General features: G+C 44.5%; 1 protein-coding gene across 29 annotated transcripts in view; it reads left to right on the forward strand.

Moving 5' to 3' along the window:
- NRXN2 (neurexin 2) overlaps positions 1-23,840 on the forward strand; it is a 3,426,600-nt gene that overhangs the window by 3,301,400 nt on the left and 101,360 nt on the right. For all 29 annotated transcript variants that reach the window (XM_073605072.1, XM_073605074.1, XM_073605073.1 and 26 more), the window contains one exon: positions 15,803-16,125. In XM_073605072.1, coding sequence (XP_073461173.1) covers positions 15,803-16,125 — 323 coding nt within the window. The remainder of the gene's footprint in view (positions 1-15,802; positions 16,126-23,840) is intronic.

The raw sequence follows: 23,840 nt of genomic DNA on the forward strand, positions 1-23,840 counted from the left end.
CAATCAATATACGACTTTTTTTTTTTTTTTTACCAAAAATATGTAGAAGAATACATATCGGCCTAAACTTATGAATAAATTAGTTTTTGTTTTGTTTGTTTTTTTGGATATGTATTATAGCAAAAAGGTAAAAAAAAGTTTGTTTTTTTTAAATTGTCTCTCTTTTTTTAATTATAGCGCAAAAAATAAAAAATGCAGAGGTGATCAAATACCACCAAAAGAAAGCTCTACTTGTAGGAAAAAAAAGGATGTCAATTTTGTTTGGGTACAGCATAGCACGATCACGTAATTGTCAGTTAAAGTGATGCAGTGTTGTATCACAAAAAATGGCCTGGTCATTAAGTGAGCAAATCCTTCCAGGGCTGAAATGGTTAAAACAATGTTCCATATCTGAATTGACATCTGATTGTGAGAAGATTTCCTCTGTGGTGATTTTTTTATTTCTAGTGAAATTAAAAATATCCATAGCTGCTGGGTTCCACTACTCTAAGAAGTTGATAGACTATAGATTTAACATGTGTATATGTACTGAATATATATATATATATATATATATATATCTATAGATATATATATATATAGATATATATATATCTATAGATATATATATATCTACATATATATATATATATATATATATATATATATATATATATATCTATATATATATATATATATCCATGCTGATGAATGTGATGTGTAAATAAACTGTGATAAATTTAGTGAATGTGTTTAGTGAGGCTGCTGCTCCTTTAAACTGTATAGTGCCTTTAAATTATGTATAAAAAAAAAAGGGAGCTCCTACTGTGAATCCTAGTATCAATACACATAAACAATTGCATTAAACTCATATTTATGGTCTGAGCCCTCCTAACCGAGATAGATGTGAAACCACATAAAGATGCCACAAGACTCACAACATAACATAGACCTGAAGTGTGTCCTGGTCAGCTGGTCAGTACGCCAAAAAGGGACATACCCAAGATAAGTAATGGTTGATTGTAGAAGAGGGATGTGAAGGAAGTGCCCTGTAAAGGGGATGGGAGGGAGGGTATCGCGCACTGAAACCGACAATGAACACAGGTGAGTGGGTTGCTTAAATAACCTCCCCCCCGGGCTCCTCCCACAAATTTAGGCCACCACACTGGCCTTCTAATTTATGGTCGGAGTCCTCCAACCGAGATAGATGTGAAAGCACATAAAGATGCCAAAAGACAACACAACATAGACCTGAGATGTGCCCTGGTCAGCTGGTCGGTACGCCAAAAAGGGGGCAAAAATACCAAGATAGGGAAAGCTTTTTTATTGGTATACATGACATTTATTGGGCAAGCTTGGTGAAGGCTTGCGACATCTCAACCTGGGGATTCCGTGCCAGGAGGATGCCGAGGCCACTCCGATCCGGAAGAAGTGCCCTGAAAACTGGTTAGGGTTGAGGCCTAGATTAGCCAGGAGGATGCAAACATGTCTGATGAACTGGCTAGCTGTTAGTGGGCTGGAAGGAAAAGGCAACAATGGGCTGGAGCAAGACTGGCTTGGCAGGTGTGATAACAACTGGTCCAAAACCGCTACTGGACACCATTCTTGTGGGTCTAGAAGAATTTGATGTCTACCCCGGTGCCGTACTGATGAGTTTTGGACACTGCCAGATGTAGGACAAAATGGTCTTGAAGGTCGGTTCAGATGGCACCTGCATAGCACCTGGCAACCGGGGCCATTGTAAGTGAACTCACGGGGCTGTAGAAGGCCAGGTAGGTAGCTGCTTGGATGACCAGGCTGGGCAGCAACCCAAAAGGGGACAGTGACAGGATGTCTGACATGTCCCAGAATGTGGAACTTGATATGGGCAAGCGTTTGCTACTGGCTATGGGCTGATGTTTCTGGATGCCACGCAGCAAGGCTTTGACTGCATGGGTCGTGAACAACAAGGGTTTTCCAGGGGCTTGTAGGGAGAGGAAATGCTGGATGCCAGCTAGGTACAGTGTTATGGGACAGGCTCAGATGAGTGTGGCATTAAGACACGAAGGCCAGGACCTGCTTGATGTGACCTGTGTCTGTCCCTGGGCATGTGGCTAGGAATTTGTCGTAGGCATTCCAGGCGGTGTGGTAGGCCTTCAGCGTGTTGGGCGACAGTGACCGGTGTATGCATAGCGTTGTGAAGGTGGTCTCTTAGCCAATAATTATCTGCGACCAAGGTGGGATAGGAAATGAGGTCAGGTCGGCTATGGTTCTCTGTAAGAAATACAAATAAGAATTGAGGCAGGACAGTGTGTCTGCTGTGAGATTGCACTTGCCAGGTATGTAAGTACAGTGCACATTGAAATTATAGTGAAGGGATACCTGCGCCAGCCTGAGTAGGAAGGACATGATGGCCAGGGATTTAGACCTGCCTTTGTTGACAATCTCAGCTGTGGCTAAGTTGTCAGTGGAGAAGACCACGGTCTGCCCCGCCCAGGGGTGTCCCCAGACCTGAGCTTCTGCGACGATAGGGTAACGCTCAAACAATGAGAACGTCTGGCTGAACCCGGGGACCAGAAGTATTTCCTGCGGCCATGGACCTGCAAACCAATGGGTGCCAAAAATGGCAGCGAAAAGCCTGTGGAGGCTGCTGCATCTGTTACTATATGAGGTTGGAGGCTGAAGCTGCTGGCATGAACATGGATACACCATTCCAGTTCTCAAGGAAGTTGTCCCACATTGCTAGATCTGCAGCAGCTGCCTGGTCTAGCCTGAAAGTTTGATAGGGGTCTTCAGCGTGGAAAAGGAAGACCAGGAGGCAAGAAATGAAGGAACGCCCCTGGGGACAATCTTTATAGCAAAGTTTAGCATACCTAACAGGGACAGCTGTCTCTTGGTGCAACTTTGTGAGGTGCTGAAGGCATGAATGACCGCCCTAATCTGGGACAGCTTGTCAGGGGGTAGGTTGGCCTGCATAGAGCAGGTGTCAAGGGTGATTCATAAGAAGGTAATGGACTGCGCGGGGCCTTCCACTTTATGCTCTGCTATGGGCACGTTGAAGTTGCCTAACGCTACCCTTTATGTTTCTCAATCTGAGGGGGGGCTCATCGGGCCGTTCAATCAGCAGGAAGTGGTCCAGGTAATGGATGACTCTCTGGCACTGCGCCTGGTGAGTTAGGATCCAGTTCAGGGACTGAGCGAACGTATCGAAGAGCCATGGACTGCTATTTGAGACGAAAGTCAGTTTGATAGCAAAGTAGTATGAATCTCTCCATATGATGCCGTGCCACTGCCACAAGGAGGTTCAATAGGCAAGAGCTTAAAAGCATCTAAAATGCCCCCCCTTGCACCCCTGCCTAGGCTAATGATGGACTGTATAGCTAAATCAATGAACACATATTTGAGAGAGAATTCTTCAGAAGGAATCAGTGAGTTAAGACTGGGGATGTGGGAGGAATGAGGCGCGCACAAGTCGTACACCAAACTTAATTTATTTGAGAATTTGCCCTTGACAAGCCCAATTGGGCTAACTCTCCATGTCTTAAATGGCGACTTAGTGAAGGGACTGATAATGAATCCCCAGTCCAGCTTAGTCTGCAACAGATTGACAATAGCCTGCTTGTCATTGGAGGAGGAGTGGAGGTTCGTGCAATCATGGGTGGTGTGAGGTAGGGTGATGAGCCCCGTGTGGAATCCGGCGATAAACCTGCGCACCAGGAATAGTGTGTATGCGGGTGACGGGTAAGAGCAAAGGTAGAACTCCAGCCATCGTACATTCACTTAGCTCGGTCAGGATGAGTTGGGACGCTTGAGGGTGCATGTGCTCTTGGGATGAGCTCTATGACAGTTGACACAAATGTGGAGCAGTCAGCATTGGTTGAAGTTGTTTCAGATAGGCGTCTTGCCTTGTAATTGGAACAAAAGATTACAATGCACACATACAAAAATGACATTTAAATCCTGCACGGCTATTTAAAACACCTGAACAAATTCAGTAAATAAGCAAAAAATATGGGGATTTGGTCACACCATATGGCCTTATGGAGCTTAAGCCCACTACTGCGTAAGTACCCCATTATCAGTGGATACTACACTATTCATAGAATTAAAGATCCTGCTTCTTAACCATGGGAGAAATACACTCCTCTTTCTGGGAGAACTAAAATGACTCCTCTTATAACACAGGTGGACACTAATAAAAGGTAATGGCCGGTGGATGTCTTTGTTTGCTTAGTAACTGGATGGGCCATCCCAACTTGTCCACCTGAGGATGTTGCATAGAGGCAAGAATGACTTGCATGGCACTAGGGGTAGAGGGGAAGGTCAAGGAATGCCTGGCATCCGTGTTAGAGCACCAGTTTGCCATGTACGTAGAGGACTGGCAAAGCGGGGAATGCAGACAGAAGTGGCGACAGAACAACTGGTGTCCACGATGCTCCAATTCATGCTGGTTTGGAACTGAGCGTGTTTGGCTGTGGCTCTGGCTGCAAATAAGCGGTGGTAGTCATAAAACGCAGAGCCTCCGTATTTGTAACCTAAGTCATTCACAGCATGGAGGTACAAATCCATCTCTTCCCTGCTGCCGGAGTTGGCCGAGCACAACATGTCCCTAAACATGCCAAAGGCTAGCACAAACTCAGTGATCAACAGTTTTAGATTGAGCCTGGGGTCTTTGGCCTTCAGAACCAAGGAAACATCTCCCCAGATGTAGAACCTATTCTAGGCCAGATCATGGACCAAGATGAGCAGGGAGGCCAGGTTAACATCCTTTCCCTCCAGGATGTCCTTCCTGATGCTGACAGGGATGAGGTGTGCAGGAACAATAGTGGAACTAGTGTCCGGCGTACCTGTGAGTGGTAGTGCCAAGACCGGTGCTGCGACCGTGTCCAGAGGGGTCACTGCTGGGCGCACCTCTAGGACCTCTAGGACTCTAGGACTCTTTCCTGCACAGTGGAGAGTGCTGCAGTCAGCGTGCTGATCATGGTGTGCAGCTGGGTGAGAGCTGAGGAGATGGACTGCAGGGATGCCTGCTGGGTGCCAGGTGCAGCTGGTGTTGAGAACAGCAGCCTGAATAATTGAATAATTCATTTTTCCTGGAATGGCCCTATGCCGCAGCTCTGCCGTGAGCTGGGGGTAGTCCATCCCCTGAGGGATTGAGTGATGCCTGGCTCTGAACCCGCGGTGGGTGACAGAGGGGCGGAGGCAAGGTCCTCACTGCTGAACCGTGATGTGACTCCAGCTATAATGAGAATAGAGGGGAGGGGGGAAGGTGTATGCTTAAGAAGAGTTTTTGGAAAATGAGAACAGCAGAGGAGAGATGGAGTATTCAAGAATAAGTAAGAAGCAAGGGGGAGGAAGAACAGAAAAAGGAACAGGCATAGTTAAAAACACGATGCGTCCTGTGGAACTCTGAAGAGTGGAAATTTAGAAAACTCGAAGAGTGCGGGGCAACCGAGGTTAGCCAGGAGGTGACTGGCCAAATAACCAATAGCTTTGGTGCCTGGTCAGTGTCATGCAAGGATCTGTGAACCAGTACCGTACTGGGGTGGGAAGCTGCAGTCTGGTTTTGGCCTAAGTTGGAATGTTGCGCTATGTAGTAGGTGACGTATGGTTGGCCTGCTAATGCCTGCATTGTCAGCAAGCATCTGTTTAGCAACCCTGTCTGCATAGTTTAAAGGTGATGTCCTTCAGAAAATAGGTAAGAAATAAAATGTGACAGTAGCTAAGCGCCAGGCCGGAAGCCCAATTCGTGTATGTGAGGTATCGAGATGACTAAAGGGTGCTGCAGGTTGATGTGGGAGAGTGTCCCATGTACTACCCACCTGACTTGTGCCCTGATAGAATAGATGTCCTGGTTGTGGCCAAGACTAATCTGGTGACCGGGAACCTGAAAAAGGTAACATGGAGGTCCAGGTTTAACCTGGCATGAAGGAGAGCCCTAAGCCCACCCCATCCCCCAGGGTAAAAGCATACAAAGCCCTGCATGTGTTTATGTATGTCATATTACCTGTGAGAAAAACATCCAACCTTGTGCTGGATGGAACAACCTGACCTCACTGACCTATGGAGAAAGACAGACAAGAAAACGTGAGTGGCCGGGATGACTGCAACTAGACACAAACTTGCAAAGCGTGTTGCAAGAAAGTAGCCTCAAATGGAGGCGAAAACAAGCAGTAGAGAAAAGTGGAACATGTATAGGGATAACCAAGGCCATGCTGACCGAGTGATGTAAATGAGCTGACACTGAAAAGAGGCATGCTAAAGCATGTCGGCGTTTGCGACCTAAGAAGTTGCATGAGTTGTAAGTGAGAATGGGCAAATGAGTGGTATAAGTGGCGACAGAGCCTCTGGCAGGAACCTCAAGGGGGAGGCTGTGCTGCAGAAGCTTGTGGTGCCTGAAAAGGGGTAATGAGTGTATGAGTGGCGACTGAGAGCTTGTAGCAAAGAACCTTGAGAAGGGGGCTGTGTAGCAGAAGCTCGTGGTGCCTGTGAATGAGAGTTATGAGTACGACAGAGAGCTTGTGGGGGGGGCCGTTTTGTGGAAACTCGTGGTGCCTGTAAATGGATAATGAGTGGTATGAGTGGCAAATGAGAGCTTGTGACAAAGAACCTTGAGAAGGAGGCTGTGTTGCAGAAGCACGGTGCCTGTTAGAAGAATGTATTATTTATATATATATATATATATATATATATATATATATATATATATATATAATCTTTTTTTTTTAAATGACAGACAAGAAAACGTGAGTGGCCGAATTGTGTGCCACTGTAGACAATGAGTGGTCGGATCGTGTGTCACTGGTGACGTGCTTGCAACAATTGCAAGAAAGTAGCCTCATCAGGGAGGTGAAAACAAGGACAAATCCTGCCGACTCGGGTCGGAGTTATGAAGCTGGAGTATTGTATGTTTTTGAGTAAGTGCGACCGCATCAATGGTCTGAGTAATGACTGGTTGCTTGTGAAAGAAGCCTCATGAGAGAGACCGAGCTTTAGGAAGCTTGTGATGTGTGTGACTACTGGAATCAACTTGTATCATGCCAAGGATATGAAACACTTTCGCCGACACGACCAAAATTAAAATCGGGCCATCATAGAGTGTTAGGGTGCCACCCCCTCCTGCAAAACCGAACACATACCAACCACCCAGCGCCCGAGGCTAATCAAAGTGCAGACAAGGCACCAGGTGGGTCTAATTACCACCTCAATCAGCCACAAAACCCGTGTAATCAATACATGCTAATCTCCAAATCGATGAGGCGGCATCCCCATAGACAGTGAATCCTATAACCAGCGAAGCCTGTGTCGAGTGATATCGGACAACGATCGGCAGCAGCTTAGAGGCTTGGATCTACAAACAAATCATATGTTTGTGGATGGGGTGACAAACAAGGCACAGGGAACTTACAAATCTACTAATGCCTGTGCCGAATGATGTCAGGACAGCAATTCGGAGGCAGCTAAGTACGAAAGGGACGCGGGATAGGAAACATAACAAATCGGAACATTGCGTATGAAACTAAAAAGGTTTGAATCCTACCTGCAACAGCGAGCAGGAACCGCCAACGAAGACCACAAACTGAGATGCCGCAACACACTTGTCATCGAATGCACAGACTCACGAACACAAAGTGAGCTGGGGAAAGTCGGCCTAGTGACGTGTAGTATCGTGCATTGGAACCGACAAGGAACACAGGTGAGTGGGCTGCTTAAATACCCCCCCACCCCCTGGGCTCCTTCCATAAATTCAGGCCACCACACTGGCCTTCTAATATATACAATACAATACTCAAATCTCCAAAATTCTAAATCAAAAATCAATTAAAAAAAGGCCATCATTATTGGTGATCTCCTTAATCAAATATTATCGTTCCATCATAATTAAAGTTCTGTAGTGCCAAGTGCTGTAAACAAAGTCAGTGCGGTCCGTGTTCCCCCTCCTATGTGCCCGCTCACTCACCAGAAGTCATGTGCGCTTTGCAAATCATCCAACGGTGCTCCTTCTTTGCAGATAAAGATTTTCCTCATATGTAGTATAATGGCAGAAAAAAGGAAGAGTATATTGCATAATTCCATTTATTAAAATGGTAATATAAAACACAGTATTCCACTCACTTTGTATTAGCTAAAACAAGCATTAAAACAGGAAGTACGCCGCAACTTGCGTGTCACCAGCCGGATCTGACGTCACCACCCGTGATCACTGGCGCATTTTGTCCCTCCCACAGGACATTATCAAAGGCTATCACTGGGTGGTGTGAAATGTCCATTAATATAGTTCAGTCCCTCCCCTCTGCACCTGGTTCCTATTAGCCTCCAACTCTTAACTTTCTACTCCCTGACATCACATCCTCTTCCTGTTATCTCCTTCCCGGGTGTATCTGGCTTCATTCCCTATACCATCCTACATCTTGGTACACCCTTGTTGCTATCCCCTATAGTTTAAAAAACTACACTCTTGTTCATATTCTTCAATGCTAAATTAAACAAAACATATATATAGATCGGAAATGGATTATTAACATCTATTTTTGGTTTGGGGATTTGAAATTTAGCATACCAATCCATATAGCATTTCAACATTTTAATATAATATTTGGAACATTGCTTATTACATAAAGATAAATAGGGGAATTAGCAGACAATAAGAAATAACAGCTATTGTATGAGTTAGCCACACCAATAGCTGATTTAGCAATATTCAGTTATCTTAATTTCTCAATGTTATATATTTTTTATTTTAGATTTATATTTCGGATCTATATACATGTTTAGTTTAATTTAACATTGGAGAATATATTTGAACATCCTATGGGAGGGACGAAATGCGTCAGATTGGCGGATGGTGATGTCAGATCCGGTCGGTGACAAGCAAGTGGCGGCGTACTTCCGGTTTCCGGTTTTTATGCTTGTTTTATTTTGTACAAAGTGAGTGGAATACTGTGTTTTATGTTACCATTTTAATAAACGGAATTACGCTATATACTCTTCCTTTTTTCTGCTTTTATACTACATATGAGGAAAATCTTTATCTGCAAAGAAGGAGCCTCGTTGGAGGACTACTAATCCCAGCATCTGAGATGATTTGCAAAGCGCACATGGCTTCTGTTATGGGAGCCTATGGCAGCTGGTGAGTGAGCGGAGACGTAGGAGGGGAGTACGGACTGCACCGACAGCACTTTAATTATGGTGGAACTATAATATTTGATTAAGGAAATCACCAATAATGGACTTTTTTTAATTGATTTTTGATTCAGAATTTTGGATATTTGAGTATTGTATACTGTATATATGAGTTTAATGTAATTGTTTGTGTGTATTGATACTAGGATTATTCAAACAAGATTTTCTGACAAACTCTAGTTTGTCAGAAAAGGAAAAAAAAAAGAAATAAAAGTGACAGCAAAACTAAACCACATCCCATCAGCGTTTACATGTGATAAGTGTAACTAATATACCAGTCTATCATCACATAGCAAAACCCCCATTCCATGGCTGACATATGATAACCGTGAGAATGTAAATTATCCCTGGGTATAATGTATTTAGCTCAATTCCGGTCTAACACTACAGTAGCCTTAATGATACTGTACAAAGGAAAAGGGGGCTAGGCCTGGTACCGCTAGCCACGGGTCCCATAACTTGAAGAATCTATTGGGGTTAACCCTACATTGGTAAATTTGTTGTTCTTTCAGTTGGATAATATTGACCTGTCGTCAAACCTAGGGGGGCTAGGAGAACGCCATTTCATGGCTATGGTTTTACAACCAGTAAATAGCAGCCTCAGTATCGGCATTCTAATTTCAGTCTGGAATTGTTCTTCAATAAAAGGGATTTTAAGTGCATATCACACAGTGTTGCCAAGGACATTTACCTGACATTTGCTGTGGCTGAGGTCTGGGCACACATGGAGCTCTCTTTCTAATTATGTTCATTTATGAGTTGTGGCATAGCACCACCTCTTAAAAATGTTAGCACCTAAAATGCACCTGCCATCTATTGCGTTTTGACACGGTTCCATACATATTTAGGTGTGTTTCTGTGTGTTTTTATGCATGTTTCTGTGCATTTTTTTGCATAGTTCTTTTTTTCAAAAGCATGTTTCCTCTGACCTAATGTTATGGTTGAGGGTGTGTTTGTTTGCATTTTGACACATTTACACCCATTTCAGTGCTTTTGTGGTGCACATTATGCAAAATTTTGCTATGTTTGCTATGGAACGCAGAGAAACAGTGCACTATTGTCTTCTATGTTACAGAAGTTCAGGAGAGAGGGGGGAGGGTTGGGAAATAGTCCCACCCAACTCCACAATGATGAGGAATTATATTTTTTCTTTTTTTTTTCTAAATTATTTTAAAATTATTTTTATTTATTTCCTTAATAAACAACAGACAAAACAAGACAAAACAAAACCTCATACACATTGAAGCAAAATATTAATGCAAGTTCAAGATCCAATCACATTCTATATCAGCCATCAATTCAAAAATAGAAAATAAAAAGAGAAAGATAATTAACAAAGGAGTATTTTAACTGGGCTAGGATCTAAACCATCCTATTTAACAAATTAAATATTAATTCACATCAAATATAGCAAAAATAGACTTTAGTCCCTTCTAACCACAGTGGTCCCAAACATCCTATATATATATAAATGTCTATAATAAATCCATGGATCAATAACCCTTGTGGGCATACGATGCCGTATATAGCTTATTCAGCTACTTTGCCCAACTTTGTCAAACTTACTAGGGCAGCCCCAATCGTGCAGGTGTCTCTGTACAGTGGGAGATTATTATTTACCAATTGTTTCCAGTATACCAGCGTAAGAGAAGAGGGTTTCTCCCAATGTAAAGCAATAGCTTTTCTCGCATAAAATAATGTAATGTTAGTGAACACTCGCTCTGGCACTGTAGGGCGAGTGGCCTCCACCAGACCCAGTGCTTACAGACATTGAGAGCTGTAAAGGAGCGGAAGTAATAGAATTTAACAAATCCACCACTTCCACCCAAAAATGACTATATATGGGCAAGTAAAAAAGATATGTGTAAAATCCCCCTGAGCCACGCCACACCACCAACACTCGGGTGAGCACACAGGATTTATCTTTTGAACTCCGTGTGGCATAATATATGCTCTATATACCAATTTAAATTGAATCATGCGGTCTCTCAAAGATACCAAACATCGCAGAGGGAAATCCCACACATTGTTCCAGTCTTCTAAGTCCAACTCCGGTATGTCTAGCATCCACCTAGCTCTAAGACCCTCCAATGGCAGGAGGGAAATTAAAGGTAAAATGAGAATATAATCTGGAGATGGACCTCTCCAAACATTCAGACCTAAGTACTGATTCTAGAGTGGATTGTATAGTTATTAAACTATCTTGTGGAAACTGGGCGTGAAAGGTATGAGAAAGTTGAAAATATCTAAATAAATGAGAACTAGGCAGGTTAAAAGTTGAAGCAAGTGTAGAAAAAGTAGACCGTTTCCGATCAGTGACCACCCGAGAGAGTAATTTGATATTATATTTAGTCCATACAATAGGCTCAGGTAATTTATAAAATTGAGACAAGGTAGGATTAAACCATAACGGGGCATTTTGGTGAGATAATGCTTACATCTAAGGCCAGCCTCCCAAACTCAAAAAGTGTTGAGCATTAAAGCAGTCAACTGGTAGGGTGCCCTACGGCCCCTCAATACAAGTACCTTAAGAGCTTCTATAGACCACCACTGCTTCCAACCGAGTAGAGGAGTTAGATAAATCTGGACTTAGTCACCGTGCAACCGTAACATACTGAGTGGCTAAAAAATATTTATATAAATCTGGAAAAGCTAGACCACCTTGGTCACAAGTGCACATCAGGGTGGTCAATTTATGCCTAGGGTTCTTTGATCCCCATAGAAAGGATCAGAAAAGTTGATTTAATTTTGTAAAAAAGGAGACAGGGAGCCACTAATGAGAGTGTCTAAAAAGGTACATAAATTTTGTATAATTTTCATTTCAGGAGATTATGTCCCAATAAGGACAATGGTAGAGACTTCCACATTTTTAACTTTAACCCAATATCTCCTAGGATCGGAGTCAAATTCAAGGATAAATTCAGAAGCTTGGCGAGAGACTACAACTTCTAAGTACTTGAAAGTCTCTACCCACTTTAATGGAATATCACTCAAAGCCTTAATACGAGCCTCAGTATCTATTGGGAACAACAAGGCCTTCAGCCCAGTAACCGTTGAAAAAGAGTCCAATGTCTGCAAACCCCTTGAAGAGAGGGTCCAGCATCATTCAGAAATAATAAAAGACCATCTGCATACAAGGCTACCCTCTCCTCCAACCAATCAATCTGCAGCCACTTAATATTAGGGGAAGTGCAGAGGGCCTCTGCCACAGGCTCCATTGCAATAGCGAAAAGGGCGGCCCTGTTGAGTCCCCTAAATAACGAGAAGGAAGACAACCCTCCCCCCATTTTCACTGCAGCTGTGGGATGTCTATATAGGACCTGCAACCATTTTACCATTGGAAAGTCCATTCTACGGAGCCATTCAAGAGTATCAAAAGCCTTCTCTATATCGAAAGAAGCAACAACCCTAGATCCTACATTAGGATGTGAAGCATGAATATTAGTAAGCAATCTCTGCAAATTCATATCAGTGGCCCTACTGGCCATCGCTAAGCTCCTACCAATCCTACCATCTGAGCCCAAGTAGAGAGCTCTGCAGAGAAATATTTAGGGGGAATTGGTCTATCCAAAACAGGGTCAAGTATAGCGTTAAAGTCTCCCATTATCAGTAGTTTAGCTGGACAAATACATTTTTTCTATATAAAACAGTCCCTGCAAAAGGAGGCGGTACATACACACTAATAACTATGTATCTCTGGCCCCACAGGAGAAACACAGCCAAAACATATTTACCCTTGGGGTCTGAGAATACATCTTTCTCCGTACATGGTAAAGATTTACTAATCAACATTGACACCCCTCTAGAGAACGCAGAATATGTAGCGTGGTAAGCCTTCTGTACCCAAGGCTTCTTAAGTGCTAGAAGCTTGCTGCCCATAAGATGATTTTCTTGGAGTAGCACTATATGTGGAGAATGAACTTTAAAAATAAAAATTTTAAATTAAGGCCAAGAACATTTCATGACAAAATAGAAAAGACCTCTTGGTCATGTGATGTCATCCAAAGAATAAGAAATATGGTACTTTAATGATAAATTGTCTTGCAGAATGATGGATCTTGAGAGCAACAAGCATTTAAATGAACAGATTTTAAAAAAATATAAAAGCCACAGTATATATAAACAAACAACAAAAACACACCCCACAGGCGTTAATACGCTTACCCTGCCTTTCTATAACGCCATCCAGAAAAAACAAAAAACAAAGAGGCATAATGAAGGCCTTATCCCAAAATATACCAAAAATAGGGCAACTATAGTCTACTTGTCCTATATACACAAAAAACACGGTAAAACACACTAAAAAAAAAAAAAGAAGAAGGGGGGGGGGTGGAAGGGAAAGGAGAAGAGGAGGGGCAACCCCCATAGGACAGCTTCTCTCCCACTACCCCAGATCTATATTCTGGGGCAGGGAGAGAAAGCCGTAGTTGGTACTATGGGTATCTCAATAAAGTCAGAGGAAGTGCCTATTGGAGCTCCTAATAAAATATAATTTCTTAGCGTGCGTCCAGCCAGGTGTATCAAAGAAAAATTACTGGCCGCCCTCTATAATACGCAATCTGCTGGGATAAAGAAGGCTAAACTGTATACTCTTTTCACGTATTCTCTTGCGGATCTCTGTATAAGACTTGCGGCGTAACTTCATGAGAATAATCCAGAAAAAATAATAACTTTGTGTTTTCAAAAGGTATGTCTTGTTAGCCCTAGCAGCCCGCCAGGACCCTATCTCTATCTTGATAATTCAGTAGTCGTAATAAGAAGGGCCTAGGAGGAGCCTCTGGTTTAGGTAGGTTTGATGGCACTCTATGTGCCCGCTCCACCGCAAAGGCGGGTGGCATATTATCCAGGCTCAAAACAGTAATATAAAATTGCTCCACAAATTCTGTTTGGTTTTGTCCCTTCAGCTCTTTCAGGTAGACCCAGAGTGCGAATATTATTCAGTCTTAGATGATTTTCAGTATCAATAGCCCATTCCTGCAGCCATCTGACCTGTAGCTGCATTACCCTCAGCTCTTTAAAGTCACACTGAGTCAAATCTTCCAACGTGGAGGCCCTACTTTCCACCTCAGAGACCCTGGCTTTAAACCCATCTAGGTCCTGACAGATCTGGGAAACATCTGAAGCTATAAAGATCCATTTGCCCCTTAGGAGTCTCTTTACGCTCCATAATGGCTGCAGCCAAAGAGGAATCTTCTACAAGGGTAGTCAGTGCATCATTAGACGGCTTTAGGGTAGCGGTAGTGGTCATCCTTGCATTTACAATTTTTCCTTTCCTTGTAGGGAAAAAACTTGCAGCAATTGAGTCTGATACTGGCTTACTTGATGTCACTGAGGGTGAGACATCTATCCCCAGCCAAAAAAAAAAAAATGAAAAAGCGTTTGTTGTCCCAAGAGATAGAGACAGTATTTAAAGCCCTATTAGTAACCCTATCATTATCACTGGCAATTTAAATGTTTGAGATGGGCTAAAAAAAGAGGAGGAATCTGTATCTGGATCAAAAACACATCACATCAATAGCCAAAGAAAATGTCTTTACACATAGCTCAAGATCCACTTATATATTCAGCTATGTAGGCTGAGGAGTCTCAAACCAACAAACTATTGTGGGGTGCAGTTACAGTACAGTACTCCAGTATATTTAGTTTAGTTATACTGTAATAGGGCTCAGTTACAAGAAAAAAAAAAAAAAAAGAATTCCATAGACATACCTCAGGGTGTAGCAAGATGATCACTGCTCACATCACTGGGTCTGGAACTGAAGCTCAGTTGTCCATCCACAAAAGGATGTATGGTCAGTCTCTTCTGATTTCTTTTGATGTATATGTCCTTATGAGACCGCAAACGGTTACCAGCAACTGATGAACCAACAGGTGGACAAGCTCAGGATAATGCAGGATACTAGATACCAGCTGGCCTCCTCAGGAGCCAAAGCCAGGAGCCGAGAGCCGGGAGCCAGTAACAAGGGACACAGCAGGCTAGCGCAGGTTAGTACAGGTAAATGCAAGTTAATGCAAATTAATGCTGCCATTATAGCTAGGAAAAAGCCGGGCCAGGATCAAGAGACCGAGCGGGAGGCTGGATAAAACAGGATGGCAGCCCCTCACCACTCTCTACACGCTCCACCCTCCACGCTGAGCCACACTGTAATCTCCCAACACTTCCCGATCCTCTGTCCTCCAATCCGCCCCTGGCTGAGTCCCCAGCTCAGTCAGCTGAGACAGCAACCAGCGGTCTCAGCTATCTCCGGTCACTGACACAATCACCAGAGCAGGTGTCCCAGGAGCATGTCAGGATAGCAGGAGTTCTCCACAGGATGTCCGCTCAAAACCTCATCTAGTTACGCCTCCCCCTCCCCGGTCACGCCTCCCCTCTTATTCTATTTAGATTTCAGAATTATATTTCAGAATTCCAGAAGGTGGTGATATTCAACTGTCAAGAGATGTTCTAGGTCCATGATAGTCAATTTCCACAAAAGTTTTTTGTATGAAATTTATTTATTTATTTTACTAGTATGAGGCACAAACTGAGCTGATAAATTATATGGAGTAGAGGGGAACATATATGCTGCATGTAAAAGTTTTGTAGTTAGAAAGCCCCTTCATGTATTGTATTACATGTTCTGTAATCTAAACAATTAACATCACTCTTGTTATTCACCAGGTCGGCAGCTCACCATATTCAACAGCCAGGCAGCCATCAAAGTTGGTGGAAAGGACCAAGGACGGCCATTCCAGGGTCAGATCTCAGGCTTGTATTACAATGGTCTAAAGGTGCTCTCCCTAGCTGCAGAGAGTGACCCCAATATCAGGACGGAAGGCAATCTTATGCTTGTTGGTGAGGTTCCATCAGTCATGACCACTGAGACAACAGCCACTACACTTTTGGCTGACATGTCTACCACCATCATGGAAACAACTACAACCATGGCCACCACCACCACTAGGAAAGGGAGATCTCCAACCATGAGAGACAGCATCGCCCAAGTAAGTACAACATTGCAGTTTTCATGTATGTTAAAAATAACAGTATTCATTAAGAAACACTAGCCTTAACATAGCGATTTTACCAATTAATTTTTCTATCATGTTTCACTATTTTTTATACCATATACCATATACCACACCATATGTTTTCTGAAAGCACAGTGCTTCTGATTTTGTGCACCCTGCAATAGTTGTACTGAAGTAGGGAAGCAGAATATCGGTAAATGACTTTGTTAAACAGGACTTGTTTAAGGGAGTTTTATTCCACTTTGGCCAAAGTGGACACCTGACCCGACTCTCATCTGCATGCCAAGTGTGACAATTACAGCTTACACAGTTGTACATATCATTTCAGTATATTGCGTCACAAGTGAATATTTCTGTTATACAAACACTGTAACCTTTTAAAAGTCAACCTACGCCTTTGATACCAGACAAGTTCTGCAAAACATGTATTTTAAACCTTATGCAACACTTTTGTTTTTCTGCAGTATACTCTTTTGCGATTCCCTTATCTGTCAGCAAGCAAGCTTTTGCACAAAAAGAGGAACGTAGCAGGTTTCTGTGATGGGGGGGGGGGTAAGTTCAGTGTCTAACCACAGCTTGTCACAAGTGCACTGAACATGAGATGTACTGAATGCTTTTTAGCTGAAACTCTAGATGAGTCTTACTATGCTCATAACTATGGCCACATAAACTGACCCTCATTGCCTCTTCATTCCCCCCTTTGATCATAATCATAGCGATTAATATGAGCGAGATTAAGCATCACTAAATACCATACAGTTTTTTTCTTTCTTCTTTATGGTGGCCTCACTAGCAGGCACAAAACATTCTTCTACCGAGACTATTCTCCATTGTCAGCTCCAGTCGGGTCTCTCATTAACTTATGAAACACTGGGGTAGTAACCCTTGGCCCATGGTAACAATAGGAATACAAAAAGTGTAGAAATATCAGCACTCCATACACTATAGGGAGAATGAGAAAATAATTAAAACTTGTCTCTGCAATACTTGAATTGATGATCAGGGTATGGTTTACCAGCTTACTGGTGGAGCTAAAGCTCCGAACAGTTAGCCAAGTTTTATAGGGTGCATAAGTGGGGTCATAACAGGTTATCTGATTTTCAATGGAGCACATTGAATAGGCAGTCCCATTATGTATGCAGATACCAGTCACTGTGCCCTTGCATTGATGATGAGAGTGCCACAGTAACATCTTGGTAGTTATGGATCCTACTCTGGTGGTTTTTATACAAGGGTCACATGAATCACCCTCCCCCTTTGTAGCTTGGTATCACTACTATGGCTACCAACAGTCTCATTAAAAATTTTTAGTTAACATTACACTGATGAATATCCTCAAGCTTCAGCTTATGCATAGATCAACCAGCGTCCAGGCTGTGGTTGGAGCAGAGCTTAGTAGATGTCCTTTATCTTCCGCCGTGCGTCGAGCCAGCGGCATCCAGGGGTGTGCTGGCCGCAGGGCTGCAGTCCGCCTATCTTCTGCCATGTGTAGATTCAGCAGCTCCCAGAAAAGTGCTGAAAACAGGGCTGGAGTTCTTCCTTCTGATTTCTCTGGTCAATCTCAGTCTCAAAGGGTCTTGGGGATCTACTGTACTGTGCTAGGAGTCTGTGAGGTCAGCAGCTCGTTTCACCCTAGAGTGGTGTATCCAGGGTGTCACCTTGGCCACCTTAATGGCTGTTGGGGTAGATAGCAGAACAGTGTAAGGACCTCTCCATCTTAGCCCTAGTGGGGTTAAGTTCCACTCTTTTACCCACACTGTATTTCCTGGTTTTAAAGGGGTGGACTGGGTTTTAACAAGCTCACGCTCTCTTGAACCCATTTCCCTATGTCTTGCATACTCTGTATCATTTCACGGCTAACAACCCCTCCTATCTGATGCAAATATTATCTAATACCTCTAATGATGGGTGGGGGCCTACCATATAATACCTCAAAAGGGGACAGATTTGTCCTCCTTGTTGGGGTACTCCGAATTCTCAGTAAAGCAATGGGCAATATCAAGGTCCATTTCATTTGGGTTTCCTGACAGAGCTTGGCCAGTTGTGACGTGAGCGTGCGGTTCATTCGTTCAACTTTTCCAGAGCTTTGGGGCCTATATGCAGTGTGTGGTTTCCAAGTAATCTTAAGTGTTGTTGCTAATCCCTGGAGGCACTTGTGGACAAAGGCAGGGCCATTGTCTGTCTGTTGTAGGGGTTATTGAAATGCTGCATCTCTGGCTGCTTGATCTGCTTTTCTATTTCCTCTAGCCACTCGGGAGTCTCCCTTTTGATGGCCCCTGCAGTGTATCACTGCGACTTCAGAGGGGGCCCATACTGCCTCTAACAGTTCTAGTATTTCTGTTCCATATTTGATGCTCTTTCCTCCAGATGTAATAAGTCCTCCCTCCTTATACAGGGCCCCATGTGCATGAAGGGTCAGGAAGGCATAGACGTTTAGTTTTGGTCCCGCAGCCGGTTGTAATGCTCTGGTCAGTACAATCAGTTCTGCTTTCTGTGCTGAGGTTGCATGCAGTAAGGATCTTGTCTTTATCACTGCTTCCAGTGTGACAACTGCGTAGCCTGCATAGCGGACCCCATCTTTTACAAAACTGCTTCCGTCAGTAAAGTACTCAACGTCTCGCTTTTCCATGGGGCTGTCTGTCAAGTCTGGTCGGCTTGCATACACTTCATCCATTACCTGGAGACAGTCATGAGTTAGGGGTTCTTGTGAGGTGGGGAGCAGAGTGGCTGGGTTTAAGGTGTTTACAGTCTCTAAGTGGATTTGAGGATTTTCACACAGCATAGCTTGGTATTTAACCATTCGGCTGTTAGTGAACCAGTGATTTCCCTTGTAATCCATTGATGTCTGTGCTTGGTGTGGGACTCTGACATAAGTCTCCTGACCCAATGACAAATTGTCAGCTTCGGCCACAAGGAGGGCTGTTGCTGCGATGGCCCACAGGCAGGATGGCCAACCCTGAGCTACAGTGTCCAGTTGTTTTGAAAAGTATGCTACAGGGTGCTGCCACGATCCCAAGTATTTTATCTGGACTCCTACTGCTATTACTTGTTTTTCACTGACATACAAATAGAAGACTTTCTGGCTGTCTGGCAGGCCTAGCCCGGGGGCCTGCATTAGGGAAACCTTAATGTCTCGGAATGCTCTGTTTTGTTGCTCTCCCCATTGAAAGGGTTCCTTTTCTCCCCCTTTGTGGATTCATAGAGGGGTCTGGCTTTTGTGGCACTGTGTACTGTTTCAGGCTGTCTGGAGTGGCTCCTGGTTTATATTCAATAAGAATTGGGGGAATGTGTCTGGCTAATCCTGGTGGGTTGTCTTCCATGCATAGTCCCGGGATGTCTTGCAGTATGCGGGCTTCAGAGGGATGGGACAATTTTAGGATAACCTGTCCGTCAGATTGGAAGTATATGTGTGAGCAAGTAAGCCTCTGCCCAGCAAGGGAATAGGGTAATCCGGCATGTACAGGAACTGATGTTGGACTTGATGTCCCCCCCCAAACTACAAAGTCTTTCTAATAGGAAGGGTCTTTTGACTTTATACTTCTGCGCTGCTTGGTTAATTCTGTGTTTCTCCTCAGTATTAAAAAGGGTCAATAAAAGTTGCTGACAGTCCGACCAAGTAGGGTTATGGGTCTGAATTATTGACCGGAGCAAATCCGTCATGGCTTGACAGGGTTATGGATCTTCCAGTTCAGTAAATCTGTTGTGGTAAAAGGGATGTAAACTAGCGTTCGATGTCCCCCCACTGCCTGTTCTCTTATGCTGCGTACACACGATCGGACTTTCTGGCATACTTGGTCCGGCACACTTTCCGATGGACTTTGTCCGCCAGGTGCGCCCGACTTTAAAACGGATGGACTTGCCCACACACGACCGGACTTTCCGGCGGGCTAAGTCCGCCCATCTTTCCGACGGACTTTCGCCGGAGTTACGGCGGACTTTCAGAATGAACGGACTTGCCCACACATGGACAAGTTCGTTCATTTTGAACGTGACTCAGGTGCGACGGGACTAGAAAAGGAAGTCAATCTTGCCGCTTTTATCGGCGAGATTGACACCTTGCGAGCCCCGTCGCGGGTCATACCAGGCCCTTAGGTCTAGTATGGATTTTAAAGGGAAGCCCCTACGCCAAAAAAACAGCGTGGGGTTCCCCCTAAGATCCATCCCAGACCTTGATCCGAGCACGCAGCCCGGCCGGTCAGGAAAGGGGGTGGGGACGAGCGAGCGCCCCCCCCCCTCCCTGAACCGTACCAGGCCGCATGCCCTCAACATGGGGGGTGGGTGCTTTGGGGGAGGGGGGCCCTGCGGGGCCCCCCCTCCCCTAAAGCACCTTGTCCCCATGTTGATGAGGACAAGGGCCTCGTTCCGACAACCCTGGCCGTTGGTTGTCGGGGTCTGCGGGCGGGGGGCTTATCGGAATCTGGGAGCCCCCTATAATAAGAGGGCCCCCAGATCCCGGCCCCCCACCCTATGTGAATGAGTATGGGGTACATGGTACCCCTACCCATGCACCTAGGGAAAAAGTGTCAATAATAAAACACACTACACAGATTTTTAAAATAATTTATTAAACAGCTCCAGGGGGTCTTCCTCCGGCTTCGGGGGTCTTCCTCCAGCTTCGTGGGTCTTCTTCCGGCTTCGGGGGTCCCTCCAGTTCCTCTTCTCCCGGCGTCCGGTTTGTTCTTCTCCGCTCTCTCTCCGGTCTCTTCTCCCGGTGTTCCAGTTCTTCGGCCGGCTCCTCCGCTGTCTTCAGGCCGCTCTCTTGCCAGCGGAGGTCCGGACTTCTGGGCTTCTTGTCTTCTTCCCTCTTCTCTTCTCCAGATGTTGAGACGACGCTCTCTCCGGCTGGACTGCTCTCTGAGGGCTCCGTTGTGACTTATATAGGTGGAGACCCCGCCCCCCTTATGATGTTACAGTCCCTGGGCATGCTGAGGGAATGCGGCCTGGTACGGTTCAGGGAGGGGGGTGCGCTCACTCGTCCCCACCCCCTTTCCTGACCGGCCAGGCTGCGTGCTCAGATCAGGGTCTGGGATGGATTTTAGTGGGGACCCCACGCCGTTTTTTCGGCGTAGGGGCTTCCCTTTAAAATCCATACCAGACCTAAGGGCCTGGTATGCCCCGCGCTCGCCGCAATAGGAAATTTTTTTTTCCTATTGCAGCGAGCGCGAAATGCAATACCCTGCCCTTGCGTCGTATCTGGTCCGTTGGACCAGCATACAGACGAGCGGGCTTTCCGTCGGACCAGCACACAGACGAGCGGACTTTCCGCCAGAAACTGAGTCCGACGGAAAGATTTAAAACATGTTTCAAATCTAGATCCGGCGGGCTTTTGGGAAAAAGTCCGCCGGAAAAGTCCGCCGGAGCCTACACACAGTCGAATTGTCCGGCAGACTCTGGTCCGCCGGACCAAGTATGCCAGAAAGTCCGCTCGTGTGTACGTGGCATTAGGGGCATTTGCAGAGGTATGTTGAAAGACAGGGCAAGGGTCCGTTTTTTTGCATCGGGATTTCTCGGAGTGGAAGTGGACACTTGATTGGGGGGCCCATTGACTACTACTGAGTTCCCTATTTCTGTCCTGCCTATACCCAGAGTGTTACGGTTAGGAGTATATTTACTGAGATTTGGCATTGACAAACTTGCTGAATCTGATGTAGGTGGACAACAACTTGAGTCCTCTTGTCTACTGGACGGGGCATTTGGACATGGCTCTGACCTGTTTCTATCTGATGTCCGTTCCTCTACATATGGGGGAGGCTGATCTGTCTCTTCAGGTTAAGAATATATGTGTTTTGTTTGTTTTGTTAGTGTCACTACCCTTGTCATAACCATAATTCTGCACTGTTCCTCTTTTGTGGCTTCTATCCACTGCAGGTCTTTATCTCCCATTTGTCCTGGGGATGCACAATCATTCAGACGGACGTTTCTCCTAGCTGACTGACTGACTGACAGGATTTGTTCGAGGGATGCATAATCATCCAGATGAACATTCCTCCTGACTGACTGGCTGAGGATTTATTCGAGGGATGCACAATCATCCGGCGAACATTCCTCCTAACTGACTGGCTGAGGATTTATTTGAGGGATGCACAATCATCCGGATGAACATTCCTCCTGGAAGGTGCGTCTTGGTCATGTTTCTGTGAGTCTGACAAATTATTCTCAAATAATCGGTCAATGGTCTCTAAGTCAAAGGTTCCCTGGGCTCTCAGGACTAAGTTTTAAATTGCAAGAAAATCCCTTTCTGAAGTTGGAGATCATGGACTGTAGGGGAGATTCAACACTATGTTTCCCACCCATACTTGTAACCTAAAGACATCAAGACAGACACAGAAGGTAGGGTAAATGATGAGAATTCAGTAAGGGGTCTGAATCCTTGACACAAGTAGGAACAATAGACAACGCTTCCCTCAGTCAGTGGCCTGGGCGCAGTCTCCTGGCCAGGAACCACTCTTAGAAGAGGTAAACTTTCGCCTCACCACAAAGTGATGTTTCATACACACATCAATCATACCAGATACTCCCACCCAAAAATTACTGACTGACTGACTGAAGATTCATCCGAAAGATGCACAATCATCTGGACGGACATTCCTCTCAGAAGGTGATCAAGCTTCCCTTCTCTCAGGCTGTCTGACTGTTATCCAAAATCAAAAGTAAAAAGACTCTCACCTGTTCCTGTTGGAGCTCCAGCTATCTATTTCTCAGGTTCCCAGGTCCTTTTGACGCTACCAAGGTCATCCACAGCAGGCCACCAAATGGGAAACAGTGCAGTCTCCTAGATAACAGTTCTAGAATGCGCCTTTTGAGACTACGATATAGCCCACAGGGTTGGCCTCTCGGACCTCTCCTTGTAGGTCTGGTGGAAAACAGTGCCGCCTGCCTCAACAGGTCACACCTATATTCCCCCCTCATGGCCAAATGCACCAAATGAAGAAGGGAAGCAGAATATTGGTAAATGACTTTGCTGGACACAGGATTCGTTTAAGGGAGTTTTACTCCACTTTGGCCAAAGTGGACACCTGACCCAACTCCTGTCTGCATGCCAAGTGTGACAATTACAGCTTACAGAGTTGTACATATAATTTCAGTATATTGTGTCACAAGCGAATATTTCCGTTATACAAACATTGTAATCTTTTAAAAGTCAACCTACACCTTTGATACCAGACAAGTTCTGCAAAACATATATTTTCAACCTTATGCAAGACTTTCGTTTTTCTGCAGTGTACTCTTTTGCGGTTCCCTTATCTGTCAGCAAGCAAGCTTTTGCACAAAAAGAGGAACATAGCAGGTTTCTGTGATGGGGGGGAGTAAGTTCAGTGTCTAACCACAGCTTGTCACAAGTGCACTGAATGTACTGAATGCTTTTTAGCTGAAACTCTAGCTCAGTCTTACTACGCACATAACTATGGCCACATAAACTGAACCTCGTTGCCATTTCAGTACACGTGTTTATCAAAACATTATTTTCTATAAAAAATACACTAAAATCATTATTTAGTTCACACAAACTCATATGCAGATTGAAGGTATGCAAAACTGTATTCAAGCTACTTATGGTAAAAAACTAGAAGTTGGCTTCAAACCTTTTGTGCTGGGGTATGTGTATTACGATAAAATGATGCAAGCATACATTTTTTCCGAATGCAGCATGTTACTAGATGCTGCATGTTACTAGAAAGCTTGTGGCA

Source organism: Aquarana catesbeiana, linkage group LG11 (assembly GCF_042186555.1).
Source record: "Aquarana catesbeiana isolate 2022-GZ linkage group LG11, ASM4218655v1, whole genome shotgun sequence".
In the NCBI taxonomy this organism is placed as follows: Eukaryota; Metazoa; Chordata; class Amphibia; order Anura; family Ranidae; genus Aquarana; species Aquarana catesbeiana.